Source organism: Salmo salar, chromosome ssa14 (genome assembly GCF_905237065.1).
Source record: "Salmo salar chromosome ssa14, Ssal_v3.1, whole genome shotgun sequence".
NCBI classification, from domain to species: domain Eukaryota; kingdom Metazoa; phylum Chordata; class Actinopteri; order Salmoniformes; family Salmonidae; genus Salmo; species Salmo salar.
In genome coordinates this window covers 18,444,145-18,469,875 of record NC_059455.1, presented here as the reverse complement: position 1 = coordinate 18,469,875, position 25,731 = coordinate 18,444,145, and the positions used below count along the sequence as shown (strand labels likewise).

Genomic DNA, 25,731 nt, shown 5'->3' with positions numbered 1-25,731 from the left:
GTATTCAATAGGATTGTGGGCATGCAGTGAGTAATTGAGCTTGTTTTTGCTGATGTCATCTGTAGCCCCATAAAAATCGATTTCGATTATATTTTGGACTTATTTCATTGTGATGATCAACATCTGCATAGGAAAAAAATGTGCACTGTCTCTAACCAGTAATGACGTCAAGGCAAGAGGGGTGGGCCCGTCGGAGTCAGTAGAGCTAACTAGCTTCTAGTCCTATAACCTGGAAATTTGTTCGATCTGGTTCGTTCAGCCATCATAATGGGGAAAGAATAGGGTTTTGCAATGTATGCCGAAAGTAACGTCTAAAGTTAACACAGGCTTAGGCGATCTTATACGTTTTGTTCTGAGATAATACCAGTCAGTTAACCTCTTAAGAGGTTTTTAAAGATCCAACCCTTTTTTCAATCTTCGCCTAAAAATGACACCCATATATAACTGCCTGTAGCTCAGGACCTGAAGCAAGTATATGCATATTCTTGGTACCATTTAAAAGGTAACACTTTGAAGTTTGTGGAAATGTGAAATTAATGTAGGAGAATATAACACATTTGATCTCGTTAAAGATAATACCATCTTCGTAATGCAAGAGAAAGACCATAATCTATTATTCCAGCCCAAGCACAATTTAGATTTTGGCCACTAGATGGCAGCAGTGTATGTGCAAAGTTTTAGACTGATCCAATGAACCATTGCATATCTGTTCAACATTTTGTATCAGGACTGCCCAAATGTGCCTAATTGGTTTATTAATACATTTTCAAGTTCATAATTGTGCACTCTCCTCGAACAATAGCATGGTATTCTTTCAGTTTAATAGCTACTGTAAATTAGACAGATTAAAAATAATTTAACTGCACTAAGCTTTCTGTCCATATCAGATATGTCTATGTCCTGGGATTTTTTGTTGTTGTTGCTTACAACCTCATGCTAATCACATTAGCCTACGTTAGCGCAACCGTCCTGTGGACGGGACACCGATCCCATAGAGGTTATTAACATGACCTTTTTATGAATTATGACACCTTTGTTTTATGAGGCCGCTCTGCCTGATTTGTTGGAGTGCTGCAGAGATGGTTTTCCTTCTGGAACGTTCTCCCATCTCCACAGAGGAACTCTGTAGCTCTGTCAGTGACCATCGGGTTCTTGGTCCCCTCCCTGACCCAGGCCCTTCTCCCCCGATTGCTCAGTTTGGCCAGGCAGTTAACTCTAGGAAGAGTCTTGGTGGTTCCAAACTTCTTCCGTTTTAAGAATGGGGGTCACTGTGTTCTTGGGGACCTTCAATACTGCAGAAATGTTTTGGTACCCTTCCCCAGATTTGTGCTTCGACACAATCCTGTCTCGGAGCTCTACGGACAATTCCTTTGACTTCATGGCTTGGTTTTTGCGCCGACATGCACTGTCAACTGTGGGACCTTACAGACTTGTGTGCCTTTCCAAATCATGTCCAATCAATTGTATTTCCCACAGGTGGACTCCAGTCAATGGATATTGTTTTGCAAACAGTAATTAAGTTTAAACATTTCTACATGCGTTGTTGCTTTATTCAAGTGTATTAATTTATCTGCAGCATGAGTTGGGAGCTAACATGATGCAGCCAAGACTCCCAGTGCAGGCTAGCAATGAGTAAGTGGAGCAGTCATGGTGCATGCTATAATAAGGGGTTGGCTGCACTGAGATATATATATATATATATATATATATATATATAGATATATATATCTACACACACACACACACACACACACACACACACACACACACATAAATACATGCTTGATCAGTGAGACACATTTGACAGAAGTCCCAAAAGTAACATTCTTGTACCGGACAGTTTTTCACATTCTAGTATCTAAGAAATACTGAAGTTTTGTTATGCTGTGCAGCACTAGTATTGCGTAAGAGGCACGCAAGGATAGGAGTGATTTGTTTATGTAGAATACTGCGCACATCATTGTCAGAGGAGCTGTCAGGCAAGTGACAGCTTCTCAGTAACTGGCATGGGAAACGAGATGAGCGTGGTATCCACCTTATGTCACAAAGTTCTTTTCATGGAGGATGTTTTGGTTGGGGTGGGGAATGGATGTTCTAGCTTTTATACTATGTGTATGCCTTCTAGTTGATTGCACATTAGACTTTTTCAACCTAGCTTCTCAACTTTTGATAACACTTTTATGCACAGCAGTTGGACAGACCTCTACCATACATGGTTATCTTTTATTTTGTGATCTCTTTGGTTTACCACAGTGGAATTCTCCTGAGTTATGATTAATGCGTGTAGAACAACTGGAGTGCTGGGACTCCCTAGTTCTTCCTTCTACAGGTGTGAACTGTGTGTCAGTCCAGACAGCCAGTGTTTGTTGCGTGAACTCACCATCACCGGGTCATTGTCTGAGACAGGGTGCAGAGGAAATTGGTGGGATCTGTTGATTTGTCTGCGTGACAGTTTTCCTTGGAACACACAGATGTTGGCAGACCACCAGTTTCTTACTGCTTTGACCTCATTCACCTGGAATGTGTTGTGCAATAGGCTACATGTCCACAATCTCTGCGTTAGTGCTACCGATAACAGGTGTAAAATGGTTTCCCCGCCACGCTTGCTTGACTGCTTATGAACTGTTATCCTTTAACCCGTAGCCTACAATTCTGTGGCCCTGTGCAATTCTAATTAACATCATTTAAAAAAGCCCCATCAAAATCTGTCTAAGCAAGATGTTTTTTTTTTTTGCTGCATGGGCTGCGTCTCAATCCACTGCATCTGCCGATATCGCCCTTCCGCATCTGCATTGAAAGGTGTTGGAGCTAGAGGGGTGTTTGTCAGACCATTACACAGCCCGAAAATCGGTCTTCTCACAAAAACATCTGTAGCGTCCGAACGGTTTGGCCTACGAAGTTCTCTGTTTTGCTCTAGGACGCCCACAAGCCTCAAGACTGGTCCTCGGTACCAGTTTAAAAAAAAAAAATGTATGGAAGTATATATGGAGATAGTTCAGTGCCTAAAATAAGGGGATAAATACATAGTTCTTAGTTTCCTGATCTTTCTTATATCTCTCAGCTATAGGACAGACACTTCAGAACAAACTTCCTTTAGATTTTTTTGGGGCGACTATCTGTTCCATGTAGTGAATCTGTTATTCAATGCATGTTCAATGTCTCATCGAATATTTTTTAAATATATTTTTTTGATACCTTAAGGGGTCTTAAAATCAAATAGCTAAATAATCCTTGTTATGACCATCATAAAACAATTCCAATTTCCCCCCCACTCACCCGGCTCAGACTCCAGAGGGTTAAGACAGTCATATACCATTTCTGCCTCCCAAATGGCAAAGTAAGGCTTTTTATTAGTTGATGGAAATGCTTATGTCTATAGATTTAATTTGCATAATTTAGTGGAATTAAATTGGCCTGTGTATTTTCGTTAGTCATCATGTATCTTATTTATCCAACACAACTATTACATAAAGCATACAGAGCCTATTTTCAGCTGGTTGTTTCTGGAGTAAAATGTGTTTTTGTAAGCCTATTCATTGCGCAACAATTCTAAGTGCAATCGCGTGACAGTTTTGGTGCACAATTTAAAAATAGCTCTTTTATTTCTTAACTGGTAATTGAAGCGTGCCTCCCATTCACGCGCAGGCAACAGGCTATCAGCGCATCACCCACCACTTTACAATGTGAGCTGGAGGCAGTATGCATTTTGAAAACATTCTTAGTTTGTAACCTGAAGGATTTATTTCGTATTATGAGGCATGTCTTACCTTGCTTCAAAGTAGCCTATAGGCAAAATCCGACCATGGAAACGTGGAGGCAATTATTTTATAATCACGTCATAGGTGGCGCATAAGTTTCAAGTTTGGAAGGCTTACTATTTATCCTACCATTCGGCGTGCCAGTTATGATTTTTATATGCGCATGTTTGTCAATCATTGTCACGTGGTTAATCATGATCTCAATTAAAAGTATTATCTGAAAGTTAAGTCAACTAATGCGAGATCACCAGCCTCTGCCATATGGACACACCGTGATCCATTATGGGCTAAGGAAATGAGAGCATGGAATTCATAGCCTATAGGCCAATGCAGCAGTAGGACTATAACTTCCATTGCTTTTGCACACTGAGGATTGGTGATTATTGAGGGGAGATTGTTGGGAAGATATTTCTAATCGCTTACTTTGAGCCACTCTAGTTTTAATATATTATAATTTGCAATAAAAAAAAATAGCGACGGGGGAAAAAACACTTTTCCACGCAGCAGGCCAGGTACTTCCATGCATGCTCCCTCAACATTATCAGGATAGAGAAACCAGCCACATGCTCATTGCTCAAATGGAGCATTCCAAACAGAAGACGATGAAAAAATTGGCATCTTGTAAATTATGGTTATGATGAAATAAACCAAAACCTGTTTCTCACAAGTGTAGCAGGTTGTGAACTCTGTAAACAACGTTTCCACTCGAAGAATGAGGACTGAAAATGACTAATACATGCATTAACAGAAATGAATGCGACTAAATTACAAATATTAACTAGGGATGCACGATATATCAGTGAATATATCAGAATCGGCCGATATTAGCTAAAAATCTCAACGTCGGTATCGGCCGATGTCTAGTTTAACACGATGTCAAACTGACCTGCATACCTATATAACGCTGGAACATGAGTAATGACGCCACGTAAAATTTTGCGCTACACGTGCAACACAGCATTCCTAACCTAGCCCACAACGTCAGCTCTGTGGATCGAGCAGTCAACAAGTCGAGCAGTCATTTGAAAGAGTAAGAACATTTCAGCGAGACAACTCAAAGGCGAAATCCATTAAAGCCAAGATAATGGAATTCATTGCCCTTGACAATCAACTGTTCTCTGTCGTCGGTGATGTTGGCTTTTGCGACTGGTCGAGCACCGGTACACATTACCAAGTGCTCTATTTTTCAGATGTTGCCCTACCGGAGTTGCACAGTAATAGCATCACTGCTATTAGCTTCACGACATGCATATCATGGAATGTCGTTTGGGTCTTTGTTTCAAAAAAGATACAGTAGCACTGTCAAAGCTGTACAAAGAGTCTGCAAACACCGGCCACAAGCGATGTGTTTACAATACCGCATTGGTAATAAAGCATAATTTGTTCGACCGCAATGTCTGGGGTTGCTCGCTAGCTAGCTAGCTAGCTAGCTTGGTACCAAGCTAGCACCAATACAACCAGCCTGAAACAATGGCCAGTAGAAACTGCAGTCATTTTCATTATTCTTTCATTATTGATTTAGGAATCTAGTATTAGCTAGGTTGCCACTTGTTGTTCGTCTATTGAAATTGAACATCAGTTCATGAAAATAAATAGCTAGCCAGCTACTTAACCCTGTTGCCCACAGCTAACGTTATAAGCAGCCAGCCAGCTTCATCTGGCTAGTGAGGCTCGACCGGACCGGGTTATGTGTTGTGAAGCTAGCCACAATAAGGATTAGGCACAATAGTGGAATTTGTGGTTTGCCTTCTAAGTAAAAGTCTGTCATTGACAGTGATGCAAATGAATACAAATAGTAGAATTATGCCCTACTTTTATTTTGAAGGCTAACCGCAAAGACCATTGTGGCTAATCCCTATTGTGGCTAGCTTCACATAGATGCATCCATCCACCATTAATCAAATAAGAACTGTCTTATAAATTAGGGTTATTTTAGATGATGACACCTAGCTAAATATAGCTACTGAAACAGATGTTGTTTTGCTATTTTTTTGGGGAAGAACGTTGTTTGCATCCATGAGCTAGCTAGCTTTTTTTTAAATGACCAGCACTGTAGGTACGCGAGACAACTTTACCAGCTTCATAGCATACTTATCGATGAATCGTTGTGACATATGAAATACGAGTGATGGTGTAATCAATGTGAAATAACTACGTACATTTTTTTGGAACGCGTTAAATTATGTGACGTGCAGTCATATTCAGGTCCAGATTGGTCAACAAGCTTATCCTGGTTGAGAATGAAACGACAGAACAAGTGAACAACGAAACAGCACAGCAAGTAAGTGAAAGAAATAGGTTTTGATTATGTTTTACTGGATATGGGGACGTACGTAAATGCCATCAAAATAACTTTTTGGTCAAAGTGGTGTGTGTGTGTGTGTAACCTTTATTTTACTAGGAAAGTCGGTTAAGAATAAATTCTTATTTACAATGACGGCCAAACCCGGACGACGCTGGGTCAATTGTGCGCCGCCCCGTGGGACTCCCAATCACGGCCGGATGTGATACAGCCTGGATTCAAACCAGGCACTGTAGTGATGCCTCTTGCACTGAGATGCAATGCCTTAGACCGTGTGTGTGTGTGTTAACTGTACTAGAATGCTTAAAAGGCCGCAAATATCGGTTATCGGTATCAGGGTTTTTTGTTTTGGTAAAGACAATATCGGTATGGGCCAAAAATGTCATATCGGTGCATCACTAGTATTAACGGTACATTTACTACTGCTGACATACAGTATGTCATGGGAATTGATTAGTTTGTTTTTTAATCTAAAGGCCAACACGTCACACAATGAATGCGCCAGAATTGTCAGGAGACAGCTGAGACATTCTGGAGAGAATTGTCTCTTATATATTTGCCACACACCCCTCCCCTTGTCTCAATATTTTTTATACTGAACAAAAATATAAGTGCAACCAACATGTGAAGTGTTGGTTTCATAAACTGAAGTTTATTAATCTCAAATTATGTTACACAAATTTGTTTATATCCCTGTGACTAAACATTTCTCCTTCGCCAAGATAATCCATCCAACTGACAGGTGTGGCATATCAAGAAGCTGATTACATAGTATGATCATTACATAGGTGCACTTTGCTGGGGACAATAAAAGGACACTGTAAAATAAACATATTTAGGCTTCCCATAACAAAAAGGGTGAATACTTATTGACTCAAGACATTTAAGATTTTCATTTTGTATTAATTTGCAAAAAAAATATAATTCTACTTTGACATTATGGGGTATAGATCTCAATAGGTCAGTAGATCTCAATTTAATCCGTTTTAAATTCAGGCTATTACACAACAATGTGGGGAAAAAGTCAAGCGGTTTGAATACTTTCTCAAAGCACTGTAGTTGCTGCATCTTTAGATTGCTCCTTTTTCTAAGTTTCTACCAGAGATTTTCATCTGTCACATATAAAACCACTATCAGGTGCGCTGTTTGGAATGGTGTTTTGCTGCGAATTGCATTTTGGCAAATGTTTGAAAATGTACATTACCTTGGAAATAATGGACGACGCAACGTCCGTTAAGCGAATTCATATTTTATCATCTTTTGGTTAGTTCGATATTGACAGACGCGACCCAGTCGTTTTGTTCTTTATGTTACGGTGCCATGCTCAGTGGCAACTTTCTTATCCCTTGCAGTGCTGCTAGCTAGCCAACTAGCTACGGCTACACAGTTGCGACCTCTGCAGCCAGAATAATAAAGTAGCTGTTTTCTATTGACATTAATTTGGATACATCCATAACAATGAGTTAATAATGCCAGATTTTTGCATGGCATAGCTAGAAAAGTTTGCGTTCTCGTCTGGACACTCATCAACATTGACTGTTAATTACGAGGAGATTGCACATCAAACACTAAGCTAGAAGCTAGGTAAATAGTTTGTTGCTAGCAAACCTGCCAATATGACAACCGAATTCAGAAATATCAGTTGCAAAAACAGCTGGTCAAACTAGAAGCATGTGGGAGGATTTGACAGCTTTAGCGGTGGAGGGGACCGGAGAAATGAATGTTCATCACTCACTACGTTAGGTCATCATATACTCCCAAAAATCCTTTGCAAAAACAAATCATTGCTAGCTAGCTGTTATTTTTATTTTTTTTGCATAATATTCCAAAAGCCTGTATTGCAATAATCACTTTTTTATATATATAAAAAAAAATATATATATATATATATATTTTTTTTTTTGACCGTTCATGTCCACTTGTTCGCATGTCTTTTTGGTCTCGTCTCTTTTGCTCCTCCTGTACTGTGTGCACCTTCCCATTTACACCAGAGATCTGTATATAATGAGATGCCCATGTCCCCGCACTTAACAATGGGAGTTGTTGTCCCAGAGGCAGGAAGGCAGGCGACAAGGTTAGATCCAAAATAAGCCCATAGAAATGCATTGGGAATTATTTTGGTGAGTGAAACTTCTTGCTTCACTTCTTCCTCTGTTTACACACACCAAGCCCCTGCCACTCGCATAACAAAGATGAGAGATCACTTCTTCCTCTCTGACAAGCGGTTTCAACTCGCTATTTGCATTTTGAGGTTTGGTCAAGCAGAATCGGTCGTATGGACACAAACACATTGAGACATTATTTTACTGTAATAGAGAAGTTCACTTTTCTAATGATAACTGTTGTCGGTCTCAAAGTTCACACAGAGTAGACACTACTAAAACAGGAGTATCAATCAACAATGATTCTGGAAAATGAAAGCTCAGTTTGATGTGCATGGGTTTGGTGTACTGCTAGCAGTGTCTAAGCTAAAGACTGTTATACTAGTTATCTAGTCTGTGTTTTACTAATAAGCATAACACAATTTATATAAGGAATTGGCCACTCCTTCTCATTCTGAGAAATAAGGTAGGCCACTTGATTTCAACATCTGAACAAAGCTAGCATGCTTTTTAAACAGTTGGAGGACAGAAGGGTGCATATCCGCGGCTATAATCATACCTATCGTCCTTGTAATGTCTTTGGCCGGTCCGATTCAGCTGCCAGAAAGGGGGAGATGAAGTTCTTGTTTTTTTGCGTTTCTGCCTTGAGCAGGTGGTAGGCATACTGGAGGGGAAGCCAGCTTAAATGTGTCAATGTTGGAGGTGTTTGGAGCTGCATAGGCTATTCTGGTTGAGCAGTGGCAAAATCCTCGCCGTTATAATCTAGTGGGACACCAAAATGTTCCCAAACTGGAGATTTAAACTATGATGGAGAACCCTCCTGGTTTATTGACCCCACCACTCGCCATCATACAGAACTAGTTCCTGGCTGTGCCTCACAAAGGGACCGTTTATTTTATTTTACCTCTATTTAACTAGACAAGTCAGTTAAGAACAAATTCTTATTTTTATTGACGGCCTAGGAACAGTGGGTTAACTGCCTTGTTCAGGGGCAGAACGACAGATTTTTACCTTGTCAGCTCGGGGATTCGATCTTGCAACCTTTCGGTTACAAGTCCAAGGCTCTAACCACTAGGCTACCTGCCGCCCCATAGAGCAGGTTTTAAATGCGCCAATTGATTAGAATTTGAGCTGAATTTATTTTTTTATTTTTTTAGCTCAAATTTACTTGAGGTGTACAACGCAGCGAAAGCATAGCCTATAGTCCTAGTGGTTTCGTTTTATATATATTTCTTCATGTATTCATTCGGGTTCACAGTGCAGACTGAACCGAGGTCCCCGTACCGAACGGTTTGAGTACGTGTACCGTTACACCCCTAATGTTAAGTGGCATTTACTGGGTCCAGGACAGTAGACGCCTGGTAGGCAGGCAGGCCAGGAACAGCAGTGGGCCACCAGAGCAGACAGACCTTGACAGTGATCGATACGCTCATTAAAAGCCTATTTCTAGACTGTCGCAGTCTGGAGGAGGAAGAGACCGATGGTGGATGGTTCAGGCCAGGCTGGCTATTTTTGTTGTGGTAGTAGCTGCAATTCAACTAGTCTATTATCCGCTAGCCCTTTGCCAACGCTAGGGAAGTAGCCTATAAAAATGGTGTTTGATTACGTTTGGCAGCCTGTGTATTTTTCTAAGGCTGCAGTTCTGGGCCTCTATAAAACATCTTATAGAGGAGAATAATCAGCCAGTGGTTGCGTTGTTTTAGCTTGCTCATGCTTTCTGGGGCTTTGATTCAGTGAAAATGTACCGAAACCTCCTGCTAGGTCATTATTAGTGCCGGAATTTGATACTCGTTAGTATCATCGTGGCAAGGAAACAAAACAACAAGCGGATCAAACTTCTTTAGGCCCTAATGTTGGGAACAAACATATTGTCATCCAGAGATATTTATTTTCCAAGCTGTAACACACAATATTTTACATATAGCAGGTTTTTAAACGACCAAAGAGTCTGGTCTGCTTCAGGTTTTCATTTTTGAACCTGAAAAGATATTGCGATACTAGTATCATCATGGCCCTAGTTGTTATTATGCAAGGACACAGTCTGAAAGGGTCAAAGCCTTGGCGTTGACTGAAATTGCACCCTATACAGTGTTTTACTTTTGACCATCAGAGCACTATGGACCCTGGTAAAACGTAGTGCACTATAGTTAATAGGGTGCTATTTCAGTCACCGCTTTGAATAAATGCAATGGGAACTGAAGTTACTGAACAGCGTGTCTAGAAGCAAATAGCATATATAGGAGCTCGCCTTTTGTAGCAGTCCAGAGTGCTGAAAATAAACATGTGAATTGGTTGTCAACAGTAATGTTCTCAGCGAGCCTGGTAGTAGGTTAACCATCTCTTGACTCCACTGTAAAGCATGTAGACCTATTATAATGCAGAACAAACTTGAAGATTTGAAGGCACTATTTTCAGCCATTGACGAGTAAGACTGTGTCCCGATTGTCCACACTTCTCCCAAAGTGTGCAACCTACTCCCCGTCATGGATTTAAAAGCATTGGACTCGTGTAGTAAGCATTGGCTGGAGGGAGATTCCACCACTGTTAAATCCATGATGGAGCGTGTGCAAGTGCACACTTTGGTAGATGGGTGGACAATTGACGTAGCCAAAGATTCCTGTCGTGCAGTGGGGACTTTAGGCTAACCAATGCCTATCTCTGTGTGCTGTGGGTTTACCTGCAGGTGACCTGTCCATGTCCACTAGTATTCACACGTGCCGGTATTAATATCCAGTCTGGTTATTAGAGCCCGACCAATATTGTTTTGGGGGGTCCGATACAGGGTTTTATGGGGGACAACCTGCCGATATACTGTTTTCCAGTGCGGAGATTAAAGTGTAATTTTTCTACACTGGGTTCTCATAAATTGCCATCCAAAAGACCATTTGTCCAAAGAACATGCTTTGAATGTTGATTTTATTACGTTGTGACACTAATGACATCATGGTAATGGCCATCATGGTAATGGCCGTGTTCAGATAAGCATGAGATTCCCTTTTTCGTCCTATTTGTTCAATATTGGTTATCGGTGGAATTATCGGCCGATACCGATATATTGGTAATGGTCTGATATTGGGCGATATCGGTAAAACGATATCGGTCGGCCTCTATTGGTTATTTCCCATGGTCATTGGGAAATATTTTCTTGCAATTTGTTTTTGTGTAGTTTTTTTCTTTCAAAACCGGCAACTAATTGTTCCATAAATGAATCATTGTGCCTATGAAGGGAGATTTGACTGCTCCTGATAGACCCGGGACGATACCAGTATTGCGATACTCGTTAGTATCGTGGCAAGGAAACAACATGAAGCGGATTCAACTTCTTTAGGAAAATGACTCAACTGTTAGAAACAAACACTTCCAGAGTCCCATTTATTTAGTTTCTAAGAAGGTTTTTAAAGGACCGATGAGTTTGGTCTACGTTGTCTTTTCATTTTTCACATGGAGAAAACATTGCAATACTGGTATCGTCACGGCCGTAGCTGCTGACAAGGGAACACTTCAGGACTCTCTTGACCTGGTCAAAAGTAGTGCACTAAATAGGGAATGGGGTTTTATTTGACACAGCTGGTGAGAAGGGAGAAGAAACAACTCTAGTTTGCCTAGGGCCCCCAGAGCAGTGAAACCATAAACACACACACTCCGGCGAGATGATGTACAAGTCTGGGCCTACGCTGTGCTTGTGTTGTGTTGACAGGCTGCCAAGGGCAAGGTGCCCACGTCTGTCTGAGAGCCAGAGGCCCTTTCATTTTAGTACTGTTGGCCAGCCCGCTCAGACGAGCACCGCCCCAAGCCCTGTTCAGAGCCAGAGGACACTGTTCAAACTTGATGCACTTTACAACAACCAAATAATGACAGTCTTTTGAAATAACTACAAAACACCAGTGGATAAAACAAGTGTATCTGCAAGGTGCCTGGTCCAAACTAGTCCCCAGACTGTGGAACAGGAGCAGGTATGTGAGTAAGCCTACAAATTGCCTTGGCTATAAGTGGAGGAGGGTACGTGGGTTCTGCACCTGGAGGAAAAACATAATAAATCAGTGTGTGACTGCTACCCATTCCAGGACTTTTACTCCTGCCTTGCCAAGTCCTGCTGTGTACTTTTGATTTTCCAGTCCTTAGTTTTTTTTTCTAGTACTTTCAAACAATGAATAGTTCTGTCACCTGAAATCTCCTTGAAAAGGCTGCCGTTTTTCTGTCAGTACTGATTTGACGCTTGATTTGTTCTTGGCCTCATGGATCAGATGGCAGCAGTTGGTGTGACCGTGATTGAGGTTCACTCTGACTTAAGTACTCCTCTCTCTAGGCATCCGTTAGCTCAGACTTCCAGATGACCCTGTCAATTTAGCTAAGTGCTTGGACTTTGTTAATATATAGGGCCTGTTGGGCAGAGGTATGTTGTTCAATCATTTTCCCTCATCTCTGAACTTCTCCCTGTAGTCCTGTGTGGCTCAGTTGGTAGAACATGGCGATTGCAACGGAGGGTTGGTTTCCTGCCGGGGCCACACCCCAAAATGTACGCATGATTTAGAAATCACTTTAGATTAGAGTGCTAAATGGCATATATTATATTACTAAACTCTTAGTCTGTCTCTCTAGGAACACCATCTCCAGAGAGCCATGTCGGCCCAGTCAGTGTATGGAGAGAAACACAACATGGTCATCCCCGTCCCGGAGGCAGACGGCAACATCGCCTACTACGAGTCCCTCTACCCCGGGGAGTTCAAGATGCCAAAGCAGCTTATTCACATACAGCGTGAGTAAAGTGGACCTGGCTGCTATCGATATGGGAGGGGTGCAGTATTAGTTTAGATTATATTATATCGATACTTTGACTCCCAAGTATAGATTTGTATAAAAAAAAAAAAAATGCATTAGCTAAGTCCTGTCGTCTCGTCCTATAGCTCAGGGGTATTCAAATACTTTGAGAAGGTCTGGTCACACACATTTCTTAGGTGGTAAAGATCTGGATGGATATTGCCATTTGTCCGCGTAGGAACAACCCCCCCCCCCACCTCGCAGCCCATGCGATCCCGAACTGTTCAAGCTGTTCTCACCCCTCTTGTTGGCAGAGAGGGTAAATAGCCGTTTTAAAGCTTGTTTCCTGTAATTCTACACATTTTTCATGTCTTTTGTGTGTTCATATGAAAGCAGAAGTCGAATCCTGATGGAACAAAAACAAGTTTCTGGGTCCGGATCCGGCCCGTGGTCCGCCTATTAAGTACGGGTGCTATAGCTTGTCCTCCATCTTCTTTATAAATAGTGAGCCAACGGCTCTCAACCAAATCGACCCTAACACCCTGTGTCACTTGTGGACATCTGACAGGATCTGATTGGTATAAGCAATGATGAAACTTCCACCCAGCCTATCAGAAGACACAGTGAAGCTGTTTCCATATTGGTTGCAGCAGTCAGATCCTCTTAGATCTGCGTAAGTGCATTGGGTCAAGGTGTCCATTTTGGAGGCGTTGATCAACCATCTATATTTGCGGGTGTAGGTTCTTAGGCAATGACAAGATGTTTTGTCCATTTTGTGGCATTTGAGATAGTATGGCATAATGCTCAAGGGTAGGGGGATCTGGCCTTAGTAGTAATTTAGTAGACCTTATCGTATCATCCATGAATCACATTATTTGTTGTGATTGCTTCAGATAAGAGCTAGGCTAAATGTAATTTCCTGGTCATGTCTTTTTGTCATTGTTTTAAAGTAGAAGTCCCTGCGGCCGTTTGTCCAATTATTGTCCGATGTGAGACATTTTATTTTCTATGATAGGCATGGAATTCGTTCATGTCACCTTGTTCTACGTTTTTGCTGCAAGTCTAGCAGAAGAAGCCGCCAGAGCTCAAATCAAATTTCTAAAGGCATTGTAATTTATTTAAATGAAGGCGTGTGTGTTTAGGATTCAGGTTTCTTGTCCGTCTCGGGCTTTGAAAGTGTCATTGGCAAAATTTAAATGCAGTTGCCTAGAATGACTGCCATGAATTTGTATGTTCCTCTAGCTTGTTCCTCAGATTTGCTTAACCGACCAAATGTAAAGTAATCACTTTACCCCAATCAATACAACTGTAGCTTTGGTCAGAATAGTGAAGGTGCATAAAGCTGGTGGCCTCCATGCGCTTACCACAAATTCTTGTTTACCAAAATCCGCTGTATTTTGCATTGCTCTGTTACTAGTGATGCACCGATATGACATTTTTGGCCGATACGATATCAGGCCTGGGAGATATTTTCCTTGTCAAACAAAACCCTATGCCGAAAACCGATATTTAACTTTTTAAGCATTCTAGTACAGTTAAATAGTTCACACACACACGGACGCAGCGGTCTAAGGCACTGCATCTCAGTGCAAGAGGTGTCACTACAGTCCCTGGTTAGAATCCAGGCTGTATCATATCCGGCCGTGATTGGGTGTCCCATAGGGAGGCGCAGAATTGGCCTAGCGTCATCCGGGGTAGGCCATCATTGTAAATAAGAATTTGTTCTTAACTGACTTTCCCAGTTAAATAAAGGTTACACACACACACACACACACACACACACAAAAAGTTATTTTGTTGGAATTTACAGTTGAAGTCGAAAGTTTACAAACACTTAGGTTGGAGTCATTTAAAACTCGTTTTTGAACCACTCCACGAATTTCTTGTTAACAAACTATAGTTTTGGCTAGTCTGTTAGGACATCTACTTTGCATGGCACAAGTCATTTTTCCAACAATTGTTTACAGACAGATAATTTCACTTATAATTCCAGTGGGTCAGAAGTTTACATACATTAAGTTGACTGTGCCTTTAAACAGCTTGGAAAATTCCAGAAAATTATGTCATGGCTTTAGAAGCTTCTGATAGGCTAATTTACATCATTTGAGTCAATTGGAGGTGTACCTGTGGATGTATTTCAAGGCCTACCTTCAAACTCAGTGCCTCTTGCTTGACATCATGGGAAAATCAAAAGAAATCAGCCAAGACCACAGAAAAAAAATTGTCGACTTCCACAAGTCTGGTTCATCCTTGGGAGCAATTTCCAAATGCCTGAAGGTACCACGTTCATCTGTACAAACAATAGTACGCCAGTATAAACACCATGGGACGACGCAGCCGTCATACCGCTCAGGAAGGAGATGCGTTCTGTCTCCTAGAGATGAACGTACTTTGGTGCGAAAAGTGCAAATCAATCCCAGAACAACAGCAAAGGACCTTGTGAAGATGCTGGAGGGAACAGGAACAAAATTATCTATATCCACAGTAAAACGAGTCCTATATCGACATAACCTGAAAGGCTGCTCTGCAAGGAAGAAGCCACTCCTCCAAAACCGCCATAAAAAAGCCAGACTATGGTTTGCAACTGCACATGGGGGAAAAGATCGTACTTTTTGGAGAAATGTCCTCTGGTCTGATGAAACAAAAATGGCCATAATGACCATCATTATGTTTGGAGGAAAAAGGGGGAGGCTTGCAAGCCAAAGAACACCATCCCAACCGTGAAGCACTGGGGTGGCAGCATCATGTTGTGGGGGTGCTTTGCTGCAGGAGGGACTGGTGCAGTTCACAAAATAGATGGCATCATGAGGATGGAAACTTATGTGGATATATTGAAGCAGCATCTCAAGAAGTTAAAGCCTGGTCGCAAATGGGTCTTCCAAATGGACACTGAACCCAAGCTAACCCTAATCCTTATTGTGGCTAGCTTCACAACATGGTCCGGTCTAGCTTCACTAGCCAGATTAAGCTAGCTGGCTGCTTATAACGTTAGCTTTGGGCAACATGGTTAAGTAGCAGGCTAGTTATTTATTTTCATGAACTGAAGTTCAATTTCAATAGGTGAACAAGTGGCAACCTAGCTAATACTTACTCACAAGGATTCCTAAATCATTGCTAAGAATAATGAAAATGACTGCAGTTTCTACTGGCCGTTGTTTTCAGGTTGGTTGTGTTGGTGCTAGCTAGGTACCAAGCTAAAGCTAGCTAGCTACCCCATAAGTTGCGGTCAAACAAATTATGCTTTATTACCAATGCGGTATTGTAAACACATCGTTCGTGGCCGGTGTTTGCTTGTTTGCAGACTTTCTTTTGTACAGCTCTGACAATGCTACTGTATTTATTTTTGACACACAAAGACCCAAACGGCATTCCGTAGTGTGTATGTCGTGAAGCTAAGAGCAGTGACGCTATTACTGTGTAACTCCGGTAGGGCAACATCTAAAAATAGCGCACTTGGTAGTGTGTACTGGTACTCGACCAGTCAGCGAAAGCCAACATCATCCACACGAGAACGGTTTGTCAAGGGCAATGAATTCTATTATCTTGGCTTTAATGGATTTTGCCTTTGAGTTGTCTCGCTGACATGTTCTGACTCTTTCAAATGACTGCTCGATCCACACAGCAGATATTGTGGGCTAGGTTAGGGATGCTGTGTAGCACAAGATTTTACGTGGCGTCATTACGTCATGTACCTACGTTTTATATAGGTATGCACGTCAGTTTGACATCGGCGTTAAACTAGACATCGGCCGATACCGATGTTGGCATTTTTATCTAATATCGGCTGAGTCCGATACGTTCACCGATATATCGTGCATCCCTATCTGTTATTTACATTTTTTTGGTATCGGCATTAGCACAGTATACTTGATCCCAATTTAAGCTCCAAGACGCATGCAATTGGAAAAACCCCAAAGGTAGATAGTGCTGATTTTATTGGTGCATTGGACCATGTCATGCACCATAGTTTTAGAAACTCCATAGATGGTGGTAAAACCATGACGTCATATCTGAATTCCCAAATCTTGATGCACCTTCGACATTGAAGCGCTAGTAGCTCAGAACGTAAAGTCAGCATTATTTCAGACAGAAGATCTAGGGATAAAAGGCCTCCCATATCCTATAATGGGAGAGATGAGCAGCCAGCTCTTCATCTGAACTCTTGAAATGGAATTTCACATTAGCATGTGTGCTGAGTGGTAACAGGGGAGTTACACTGGGGACGTGCGTCATGGACGTGTAGCTTTTGCCAGCACGAGCCACTTTATCAAGTGGTTTTTAATTATTGAAAACCGAACCAGAACTTAGATTTACGCTGAGCAGCATGAATCTCTTGCGGTTTGACATCACAATGGGGATTTGAAATGGTTCCCAGGATCTCTGATAGTCCGCTTAATTCCCATCCTCATGTCTAAAGATCTCTCATCCAGCTTTCACCAGTCTAAAAAACCCTTTCCCTTTCTCCCTTCTCTGTAGCTTTAAACCTGGACACTGACATCCTCATGTCTAAACTCTCTCTCTCTCTGTAGCTTTCAGCCTGGACACGGAGCAGCCGGACTATGACCTGGACACGGAGGATGAGGCCTTTGTGAACAAGCTGAAGAAGAAGATGGAGATCACCTTCCTGCAGTTTGAGGAGATGATCGACCGACTGGAGAAAGGCAGTGGGCAGCAGGTAAGCCTTGGAGGCTGCGTCCCAAATGGCACCCTATTTCTTATATGGTGCACTGCTAATCTGGGCGTCCCCCCCCACCCTCATATCCCCAATCACATGCACTTGGTTTAGATGGGAGAAGAGAGAGTAGCCTACAATAGGTACTCGTAGCATCAGCCTAGCATCCTGTCCAGGCGGTGTACATGAGATACTCTTATTAGTTACTCATGGTGGCGTCTGTTAAGTACATGTTTTAAGTGTCTCTATTTCTGTTATTACGGTGCTATGTTATTAGGACGCCTGCGCGGTAGTCTCGGTGTTGATGGACCTGACCTGAGTGCAATGGCAACCATGTACTGTGGAAATACAGTGAAGTAAACGTTGTTAAAAAGACGACTAGGTTCCAGTTTAAGTTAATAGCGTCTAGAGTCCTGGGGATCTTTGGGTCAAGTTATGACAGTGACCCTGCCTCCTCTAAAATGTGAACATCCCTCCCCTCTTCCCCCTGTCAGGCGGTGAGCCTGCAGGAGGCCAAGCTGCTGCTGAAGGAGGATGACGAGCTGATCAAGGAGGTGTTTGACCACTGGACCAGGAAGAGGAAAAACAACAAGCACGGCACTCTGCACCCCACTGTGAAGCAGGAGAAGAGGGACGGATCCAGCACCTCAGACCCCTACGTGGCCTTCCGCAGGAGGACGGAGAAGATGCAGACCAGAAAGGTAGGATCCCACCTCTAGACCAGGGCATATAGGGGCTAGTTGACCCAACCCAGGTAAACACTAAGGGCCTGTTTCCCAGACACTGATAAAGCCTAGTCTCGGTCAATGGAAATTCCCATTGAGCATGCTTTTTAGTTCAGGACTAAGCTTTATCTGTTCCCAGGAAACTGGCCCCAAGTGTATGTACCAATACCCCTAAACATTTCCATTTCAACTAAATAGAGGCCCATGCTAGATTATTGACAGCGGATGACTGTCAATTTAATGGTGAAATTGCCCATCTCAGAACCGTAAGAACGAGGAAGCTGGTTATGAGAAGATGCTGAAGCTGCGGAGGGACCTGAGCCGAGCCGTCACCATCCTGGAGATGATCAAGAGGAGAGAGAAGAGCAAGAGAGAGCTGCTGCACCTCACCCTGGAGATCGTAGAGAAGAGGTGGGTACTACTCAGAGAGACACAGGTTGTTTTTAAAGTCAGGTTGCTAGGATGCAAGCCATCTTGGTCAGGAAAGCTTTCAATTCTAGAAACGGATCAAATTATGGTAGAATATTGTATAAAACAATGCGTTTGTAGATGTGTTTTGTTAGCTAGCTAGCCAACCATCAATCCGGCCTATAGGATCTCTGGTACTACTGTATAGGAATGGTTCTGGTCCATTTAAGAGAGTTAGCCTTCGATCATTTAGTTCCTAAACAATGTTTTAAATCGGGTTTTGATAGAGTGGCTGACGGTTTGATTGAGATCCAGTTTTTCAAATGCTTGATTATATCTTGACTTTGACTTTGCTCCTCCAGGAACGGCATGTCCGACTTTGGTGGTGAGATCATGGCTGAAGTGCTGGCCCAGCGTGCACTGGACAAGCCTGCCCATATTATCCCTCTGGTGCCGCTGACCAACAGCAACCAGTACAGACATCAGGACTACATGGACCTCAAGGAGTACAAGGTGAGAGAGGGAGATGGCAACAGAGCAAGAGGGTGACCTCAATGGCCCGTATTCATATACAGTTGAAGTCAGAAGTTTACATACACTTAGGTTGTAGTCATTGAAACTTGTTTTTCAACCACTCCACAAATTTCTTGTTAAACTATAGTTTTGGCAAGTCGGTTAGGACATCTACTTTGTGCATGACACAAGTCATTTTTCCAACAATTGTTTACAGACAGATTATTTCACTTATAAATTCACTGTATCACAATTCCAGTGAGTCAGAAGTTTACATACACTAAATTGACTGTGCCTTTAAACAGCTTTGAAAATACCAGAAAATGATGTCATGGCTTTAGAAGCTTCTGATATAGCCTAATTGACATAATTTGAGTCAATTGGACATGTACCTGTGAATGTATTTCAAGGCCTACCTTCAAACTCAGTGCCTCTTTGCTTGACATCATGGGAAAATCAAAAGAAATCAACAAAGACCTCAGAAAAAAAAATCATGGACCTCCACAAGTCTGGTTCATCCTTGGAAGCAATTTCCAAACGCCAAACATCTGTATAAACAATAGTACGCAAGTATAAACACCATGGGACCACGCAGCCGTCATACCGCTCAGAAAGGAGACGCGTTCTGTCTCCTAGAGATGAACGTACTTTGGTGCGAAAAGTGCAAATCAATCCCAGAACAACGGCAAAGGACCTTGTGAAGATGCTGGAGGAAACAGGTACAAAAGTATCTATATCCACATAACCTGAAAGGCCGCTCAGCAAGGAAGAAGCCACTGCTCCAAAACCGCCATAAAAAAGCCAGACTATGGTTTGCAACTGCACATGGGGAAAAGATCATACTTTTGGAGAAATGTCCTCTGGTCTGATGAAACAAAAATAGGACCTTTTGGCCATAATGACCATTGTTATGTTTGGAGGAAAAAGGGAGAGGCTTGCATGCAGAAGAACACCATCCCAACCGTGAAGCATGGGGGTGGCAGCATCATGTTGTGGGGGTGCTTTGCTGCAGGAGGGACTGGTGCACTTCACAAAATAGATGGCATCATGAGGCTGGAAAATTATGTGGATATATTGAAGCAACATCTCAAGACATCAGTCAGGAGGTTAAAGCTTGGTCAAAATGTGTCTTCCAAATGGACACTGACCCCAAGCATACTTCCAAAGTTGTGGCAAAATGGCTTAAGGACAACAAAGTCAAGGTATTGGAGTGGCCATCACAAAGCCCTGACCTCAATCCCATAGAAAATGTGTGGGCAGAACTGAAAAAGTGTGTGCGAGCAAGGAGGCCTACAAACCTGACTCAGTTACACCAGCTCTGTCCGGAGGAATGGGCCAAAATTCACTCAACTTATTGTGGGAAGCTTGTGGAAGGCTCCCCAAAACGTTTGACCCAACTTAAACAATTTAAAGGCAATGCTACCGAATACTAATTGAGTGTATGTAAACTTCTGACCCACTGGGAATGTGATGAAAGAAATAAAAGCTGAAATAAATCATTCTCTCTACTATTATTCTGACATTTCACATTCTTAAAATAAAGTGGTGATCCTAACTGACCTAAGATAGGGAATTTCTACTAGGATTAAATGTCAGGAATTGTGAAAAACTGAGTTAAAATGTATTTGGCTAAGGTGTATGTAAACTTCTGACTTCAACTGTAGACTGCTAGAGCTAGGATCAGTTTGGCCTTTTAGAGCCCAATGAATAAGATTATATGGAGAAAGGAGACCTGATCCTAGATCAGCAGCTCTACTCTGGTATACTTTGTGAATACGGGCCAATGTCTTGAAGGTTTACTCCTGAAATATTAGACCGCAATTGAGTGACAATGTGTCTGGGTCCTTCCCCCCCTTCTAGCCGGAGAAGCCCAAGGTTGTCAGGCAGAAGAGGAAGTATGAGAAGAAGCCTAAAGTCTTACCCCTGTCAGCTGCTGCCCTCCACTACTCTGGTCCCTCTGTGTTCAATGCTAAGGACGTCCACCAGTATGACTTCCCCAGCTCAGACGACGAGCTGCGCTCCCAGGTCGGCAAAGCGGTTTGACTTGGGCTGTCTCCCAAATGGACCCTGAGGCACTTAGAGATCTGAGAGGATTTGATTGGTATAAGCAACACAACACAGCTGATTCAAATGATCAAAGCTTGATGATTATTTGAACAAAATGCCCACCCCTTGGGGTCCCGAGGACAGAGTTTGGGTAACCTGACTTAGCCCATCAGAGAGGAAGGTGGAGCTATGATTATTTTCACCTTACAAATCTTCTCAGATCTCCACAAGGGCTTAGGGGTCGCTTTAACAGATTTCCAAGGCCCAATCCTAATCATAAAAATGGCCCTGTTGGTGACCTGTGACTGACTGGTCTCTCTCCCTTTACTCCTCTCCAGATGCACTCAGGTTCCTCAGAAGCTGAGGAGGAGAACGACCCAGACGGTTCTTTTGCCTTCCGGAGGAAAGCAGGCTGTCAATATTATGCTGTGAGTATAGACGACTCCATACAGTAACTTTATTGAACATTTACACAAAAAACACAATTTTGTGGTCGGCATACGAAATGCACAATCAATCAATTACAATACAACGTACTTCAATACAGAAACACAGGCGACGTGAGCACACACATATTCCCATATAGTCCCAGTGGCATCCTGTTTGGCCATGTTTCGTTACTCCTGTCATGTCTAATGGCTCCTCCTGTGTCTGTCCCCAGTCTCGGTTGGACCACGGGGGCAGCTGGCCGTGGGTCAGTCCGTCAGAGGGCGGCCTGGGAGACACTCGTTACCGCTACTGCCTCACCACCCTCACCGTGCCACCACGCTGCCTGGGCATGGCGCGACGACGCCAGGGACGAGGGGGCAGGTAGGTTACTGCAGAGTTAAAGGGGCAATCTGGGATTCAAACATGCAATGTAACCAGTCTCCAATTCATAGACCGAGCTATGGATGCTAGTACTACCCACCCATGAGAATAACATTCTAGTTTTCTGGGACCAATAGCATGAATGAGTTGCGTGGCTAACAGAAGGACTAAACACTCTCCCCTGTCCTATTTCCCTCAGGCTTTTGCTGGACAGGGCGCACACAGACTTTGACAATGTATTTCATGGGCTGGACTCGGAAATGCTTGACATGCCGCCCCACTCTCCAGTCACAGACAAGTTTGCTAGTACCTCACAAACAAATACCTCGGGCAGAACCTCTTCTTCTTATTCATCCTCTTCTGCGGACCTCAGTCAGATACTGTTGAACATTAAGTCGAGCCGATGGCGGCACTTTAGGCCCCGGACACTACCACTACACGACGAGGACAACGTGGTCACAGACCCCTTGTTCAGGAGGCTGGGCAGGGGCCGGAGTCGCATCACCTCTACCCTGGCTGGCACCACTGGCCCCCTGAGAGGAGCTGGTCCCCCGGCCCCCACAGCTGGTGAGTAGAGCCCGGGGTTATTCTCACACTCTCACACCGTACCATAGACACGCACACATACAGTCCACGTCCCAGATCAAAGGCACTGAATCATGGTTTGTCTAGCTAGCAGGAGCTGTATAAAAAAGGAGCAAACCTTACTTTGGTAGGTGTTTGAGAAAGGTAATTGGAAAATCATGAAATTATAGAAGACATTGTGTTAGATCGATTCTCTCTCCCTGCCACCCCTGCTTTTGTGCTGCTGTCCGTGTGTGTGGGTTGAATTTAAGGGCACTTCCCAAATGGCACCCTATTCCCAATATAGTGCACTAGGACCCATAGGGTCTAGTCAAACGTAGGGCACTATATAGGGAAAAGGTGGACATTTGGGACCACAACTTAGTTGACCACCAGGGAAATAAAAAATGTTCTTGTTCCTTTTGAGGTGGGGACAATGTGATCAATTCCTTTCTTCATGAGTGTGACATTTTGAATGGCTGTAATGTTTGGAATTCATGTGGCGTTGCCTTTCCCCCGGCCAGCAACAGTCAATTAAAAATGTATGGGATAAATATATTCTGTGGGTGGACAGACGTGGAGGGGACGCTATTCTGAATATAAAGTATCGTCTGCGTACCAAACGGCACCCTATTCCCGATATAGGCCTTGGTCACGATAAAGTGATTAAGGTTTCGCTTGGGACGCAGCCATTGTCCTTTCTACTATTGTCTGGGGCATCAGTGTGAATGAGTTCCCCAATTGTCAAACTGTTTTCATAGAGTAATACCATTTCACAAGCATACAAATGTAACCCTTTGTTGGCTCAACGTCACCGCTCACAGTGATCTCACTCCCAGGTGTTTTTCAGACCACCTTTGTCCAAACCCCCCAGAAAAGTGCAAAGTTAAACGACAAAAAAAAGTAGTTAAGATAATAGGCCTATTGTTTTTAAATAAGATCATATTTGAGAACTAACAATCACCAAAATAAAAGCTGAACAGTCAGGGAGAATCTTATTTTTGTCATGGCATGGGTGTTATGTTTCAGTCACTCGGAATAGCGTAAGCCATGGTAAAATGTGTAGAATAGCAGGAAATTAGCTTTGAAACTGTAAAATGGTATTTTCGCCATGTGGCAAAATGTGTGGAATTGCAGGAAATGTGCTCCTGTGGCCAACAGGAGGGCCTCTAAAATATTCTGTCAGCCTAAACCCCATTTTAATCCAAAAAACCCTCTGAAATGTCAGCCTATTGATTTCTTCCAGAATTTTCATTACATGTCAGTTGAGTGATTGGGAAGAGATTTGTTGCTATTGGATGGCTTTGGTTTTAAAGATGAACAGATTTTTATGGTACCGTGTGGGTGAATGATCAAATACTTTATTGTCCTATAGGGAAATGTGGTGTTTGTGGTGCTTGGATGACCTGATCTTAACCCCTCGGCGGAAAGGGTCAGTGCTGAGAGGGCAGAACACAGACTTGCTGCTGACCACAGCTGTGTGTATCTCAGCTCGGGGCCTCAGTGAGCGTTAAAGCCACGGGATGGACCTTCAGCCAGGCTCTGTCTTCTGCCCTTCCCCCTAGTCCCTTAACACTCCTGGCTATTACGTCCCCCACAGGCTGCATCCAAACGGCACCCTATTCCTTATAATGCAGGGCATTAACCTTTAGCCACTTGGACAAGTAGGACAGATTTGTATTTTATTTGTCCAAAAGCGCATTGTATGATGCAAGGATGCCACTTTACAAAATAAAATGCATTATCTTTTTTACAAGAAATGTAGAATACACTCTTCTTTGCTTATTCAAGCCTGTCTCAAAATACAACACTCCCCTTTTTAAAGCTTCTCCTAGACTAGGGGATAGTTAGCCACCCTTGGGAGCCTATGAAATATTGCAACATTACAATTACTACCAAATACTTTTTATCCCCCCTCCAGGCCTCGAATTTAAGGGCGTCCCGTCGTCCCTGGGCCGATTAAATATTTCTAGGGTAAAACAGACTGGGACGACAGATCCAAAATTCATACAACCACTGCACTTTTTTTTTTTTTTTTTTTGCAAAAGCATTGATGCAACAGATCAGAGTTTAGCTTAAAATGTTGATAGCTTTATTTCTTCATATTATAAGCTCGTCAATTCACACATGGCTATAGGATACGTGTGCATTGTCCAAAATGCAGTAGCGGGAAAACGCCGTTCTCAAAAGTGCACAGCACGCGTGAGCATGATCATGTGACAGATGAAATCATCTGTTTTAGAAATTGAGAGATCTAAAGATGCATCAACCAGCATGGGTTACTAATATGACTAGGAACATGAGAAATTTTGGTTAAAGTGGCATTAAGTATTTATAAAATTCCCTCAACATTTCTGTAGTCGTATTTAGGCTAGGCTACTTTGAAACAAGCTAAGACGTGCTTCATAAAATGATATAAAACATTGCGGTTTAAAACAATTAAGTTTATGGTTAAATCGTTTCAGAATGCTTGACTGCCTGCGCTCAGATTCAAGGTGGGTAATGTGCGGTGCGCAATAGGCATTGTCCTTCACTCTCCGGTCTTGTGACCATTTGGTCTGAACGCACTGTGCCTCATATGTCAACAGAATCAAGCCTTTAGACCAGGGGTGGGCAACTCCTCCAGGGCCTGATTTGGTGTCACACTTTTTCTCCATCCCTAGCAAACACAGCTGATTAATCAAATTGCATGTTAAACTGAAGATCACGATCAGGTGATTATTGGAGTCAGGTGTGTTAGCTGGGGCAAAACTGTGACCCCAATCAGGCCCTCGAGGACTGGAATTGCCCACCCCTGCTTTCGACGTTAATGTTAATTATCCTTCATTATATTTGTCAAACATGACTGGCGTTAGCCTATGTTTATGTAATTAAAAGTCTCATTTAAAGTTTGGCTACATTTTCTTGCGCCTCCCTCCTGTCAGCATCAGTTTGGACATGAGGCTGTAGCCAATGTGTACATGAAACATTTATTAGATTTTTTTTTAATTTTTTTTTTTACTTGTCCTTTCGAATGGACAACTTAAATCTAATATTGTTTTTGTCCAGCAAGAGGACGAGCGTAAAATGTTGA

At 42.6% G+C, this 25,731-nt stretch overlaps 1 protein-coding gene across 4 annotated transcripts in view; it reads left to right on the top strand.

Moving 5' to 3' along the window:
• The window catches only part of LOC106568843 (enhancer of polycomb homolog 1), a 44,077-nt gene that overhangs the window by 12,563 nt on the left and 5,783 nt on the right, over positions 1–25,731 (top strand). For 3 of the 4 annotated variants that reach the window (XM_014139562.2, XM_014139561.2, XM_014139564.2), the window contains 9 exons: positions 12,762–12,918; positions 17,450–17,595; positions 18,087–18,293; positions 18,580–18,728; positions 19,088–19,238; positions 21,099–21,263; positions 21,623–21,712; positions 21,946–22,094; positions 22,294–22,661. In XM_014139562.2, the coding sequence (XP_013995037.1) occupies positions 12,783–12,918; positions 17,450–17,595; positions 18,087–18,293; positions 18,580–18,728; positions 19,088–19,238; positions 21,099–21,263; positions 21,623–21,712; positions 21,946–22,094; positions 22,294–22,661 (1,561 nt within the window). In that variant the 5' untranslated portion in view covers positions 12,762–12,782. The remainder of the gene's footprint in view (positions 1–12,761; positions 12,919–17,449; positions 17,596–18,086; positions 18,294–18,579; positions 18,729–19,087; positions 19,239–21,098; positions 21,264–21,622; positions 21,713–21,945; positions 22,095–22,293; positions 22,662–25,731) is intronic. The other variant, XM_014139563.2, reaches the window with a different exon arrangement.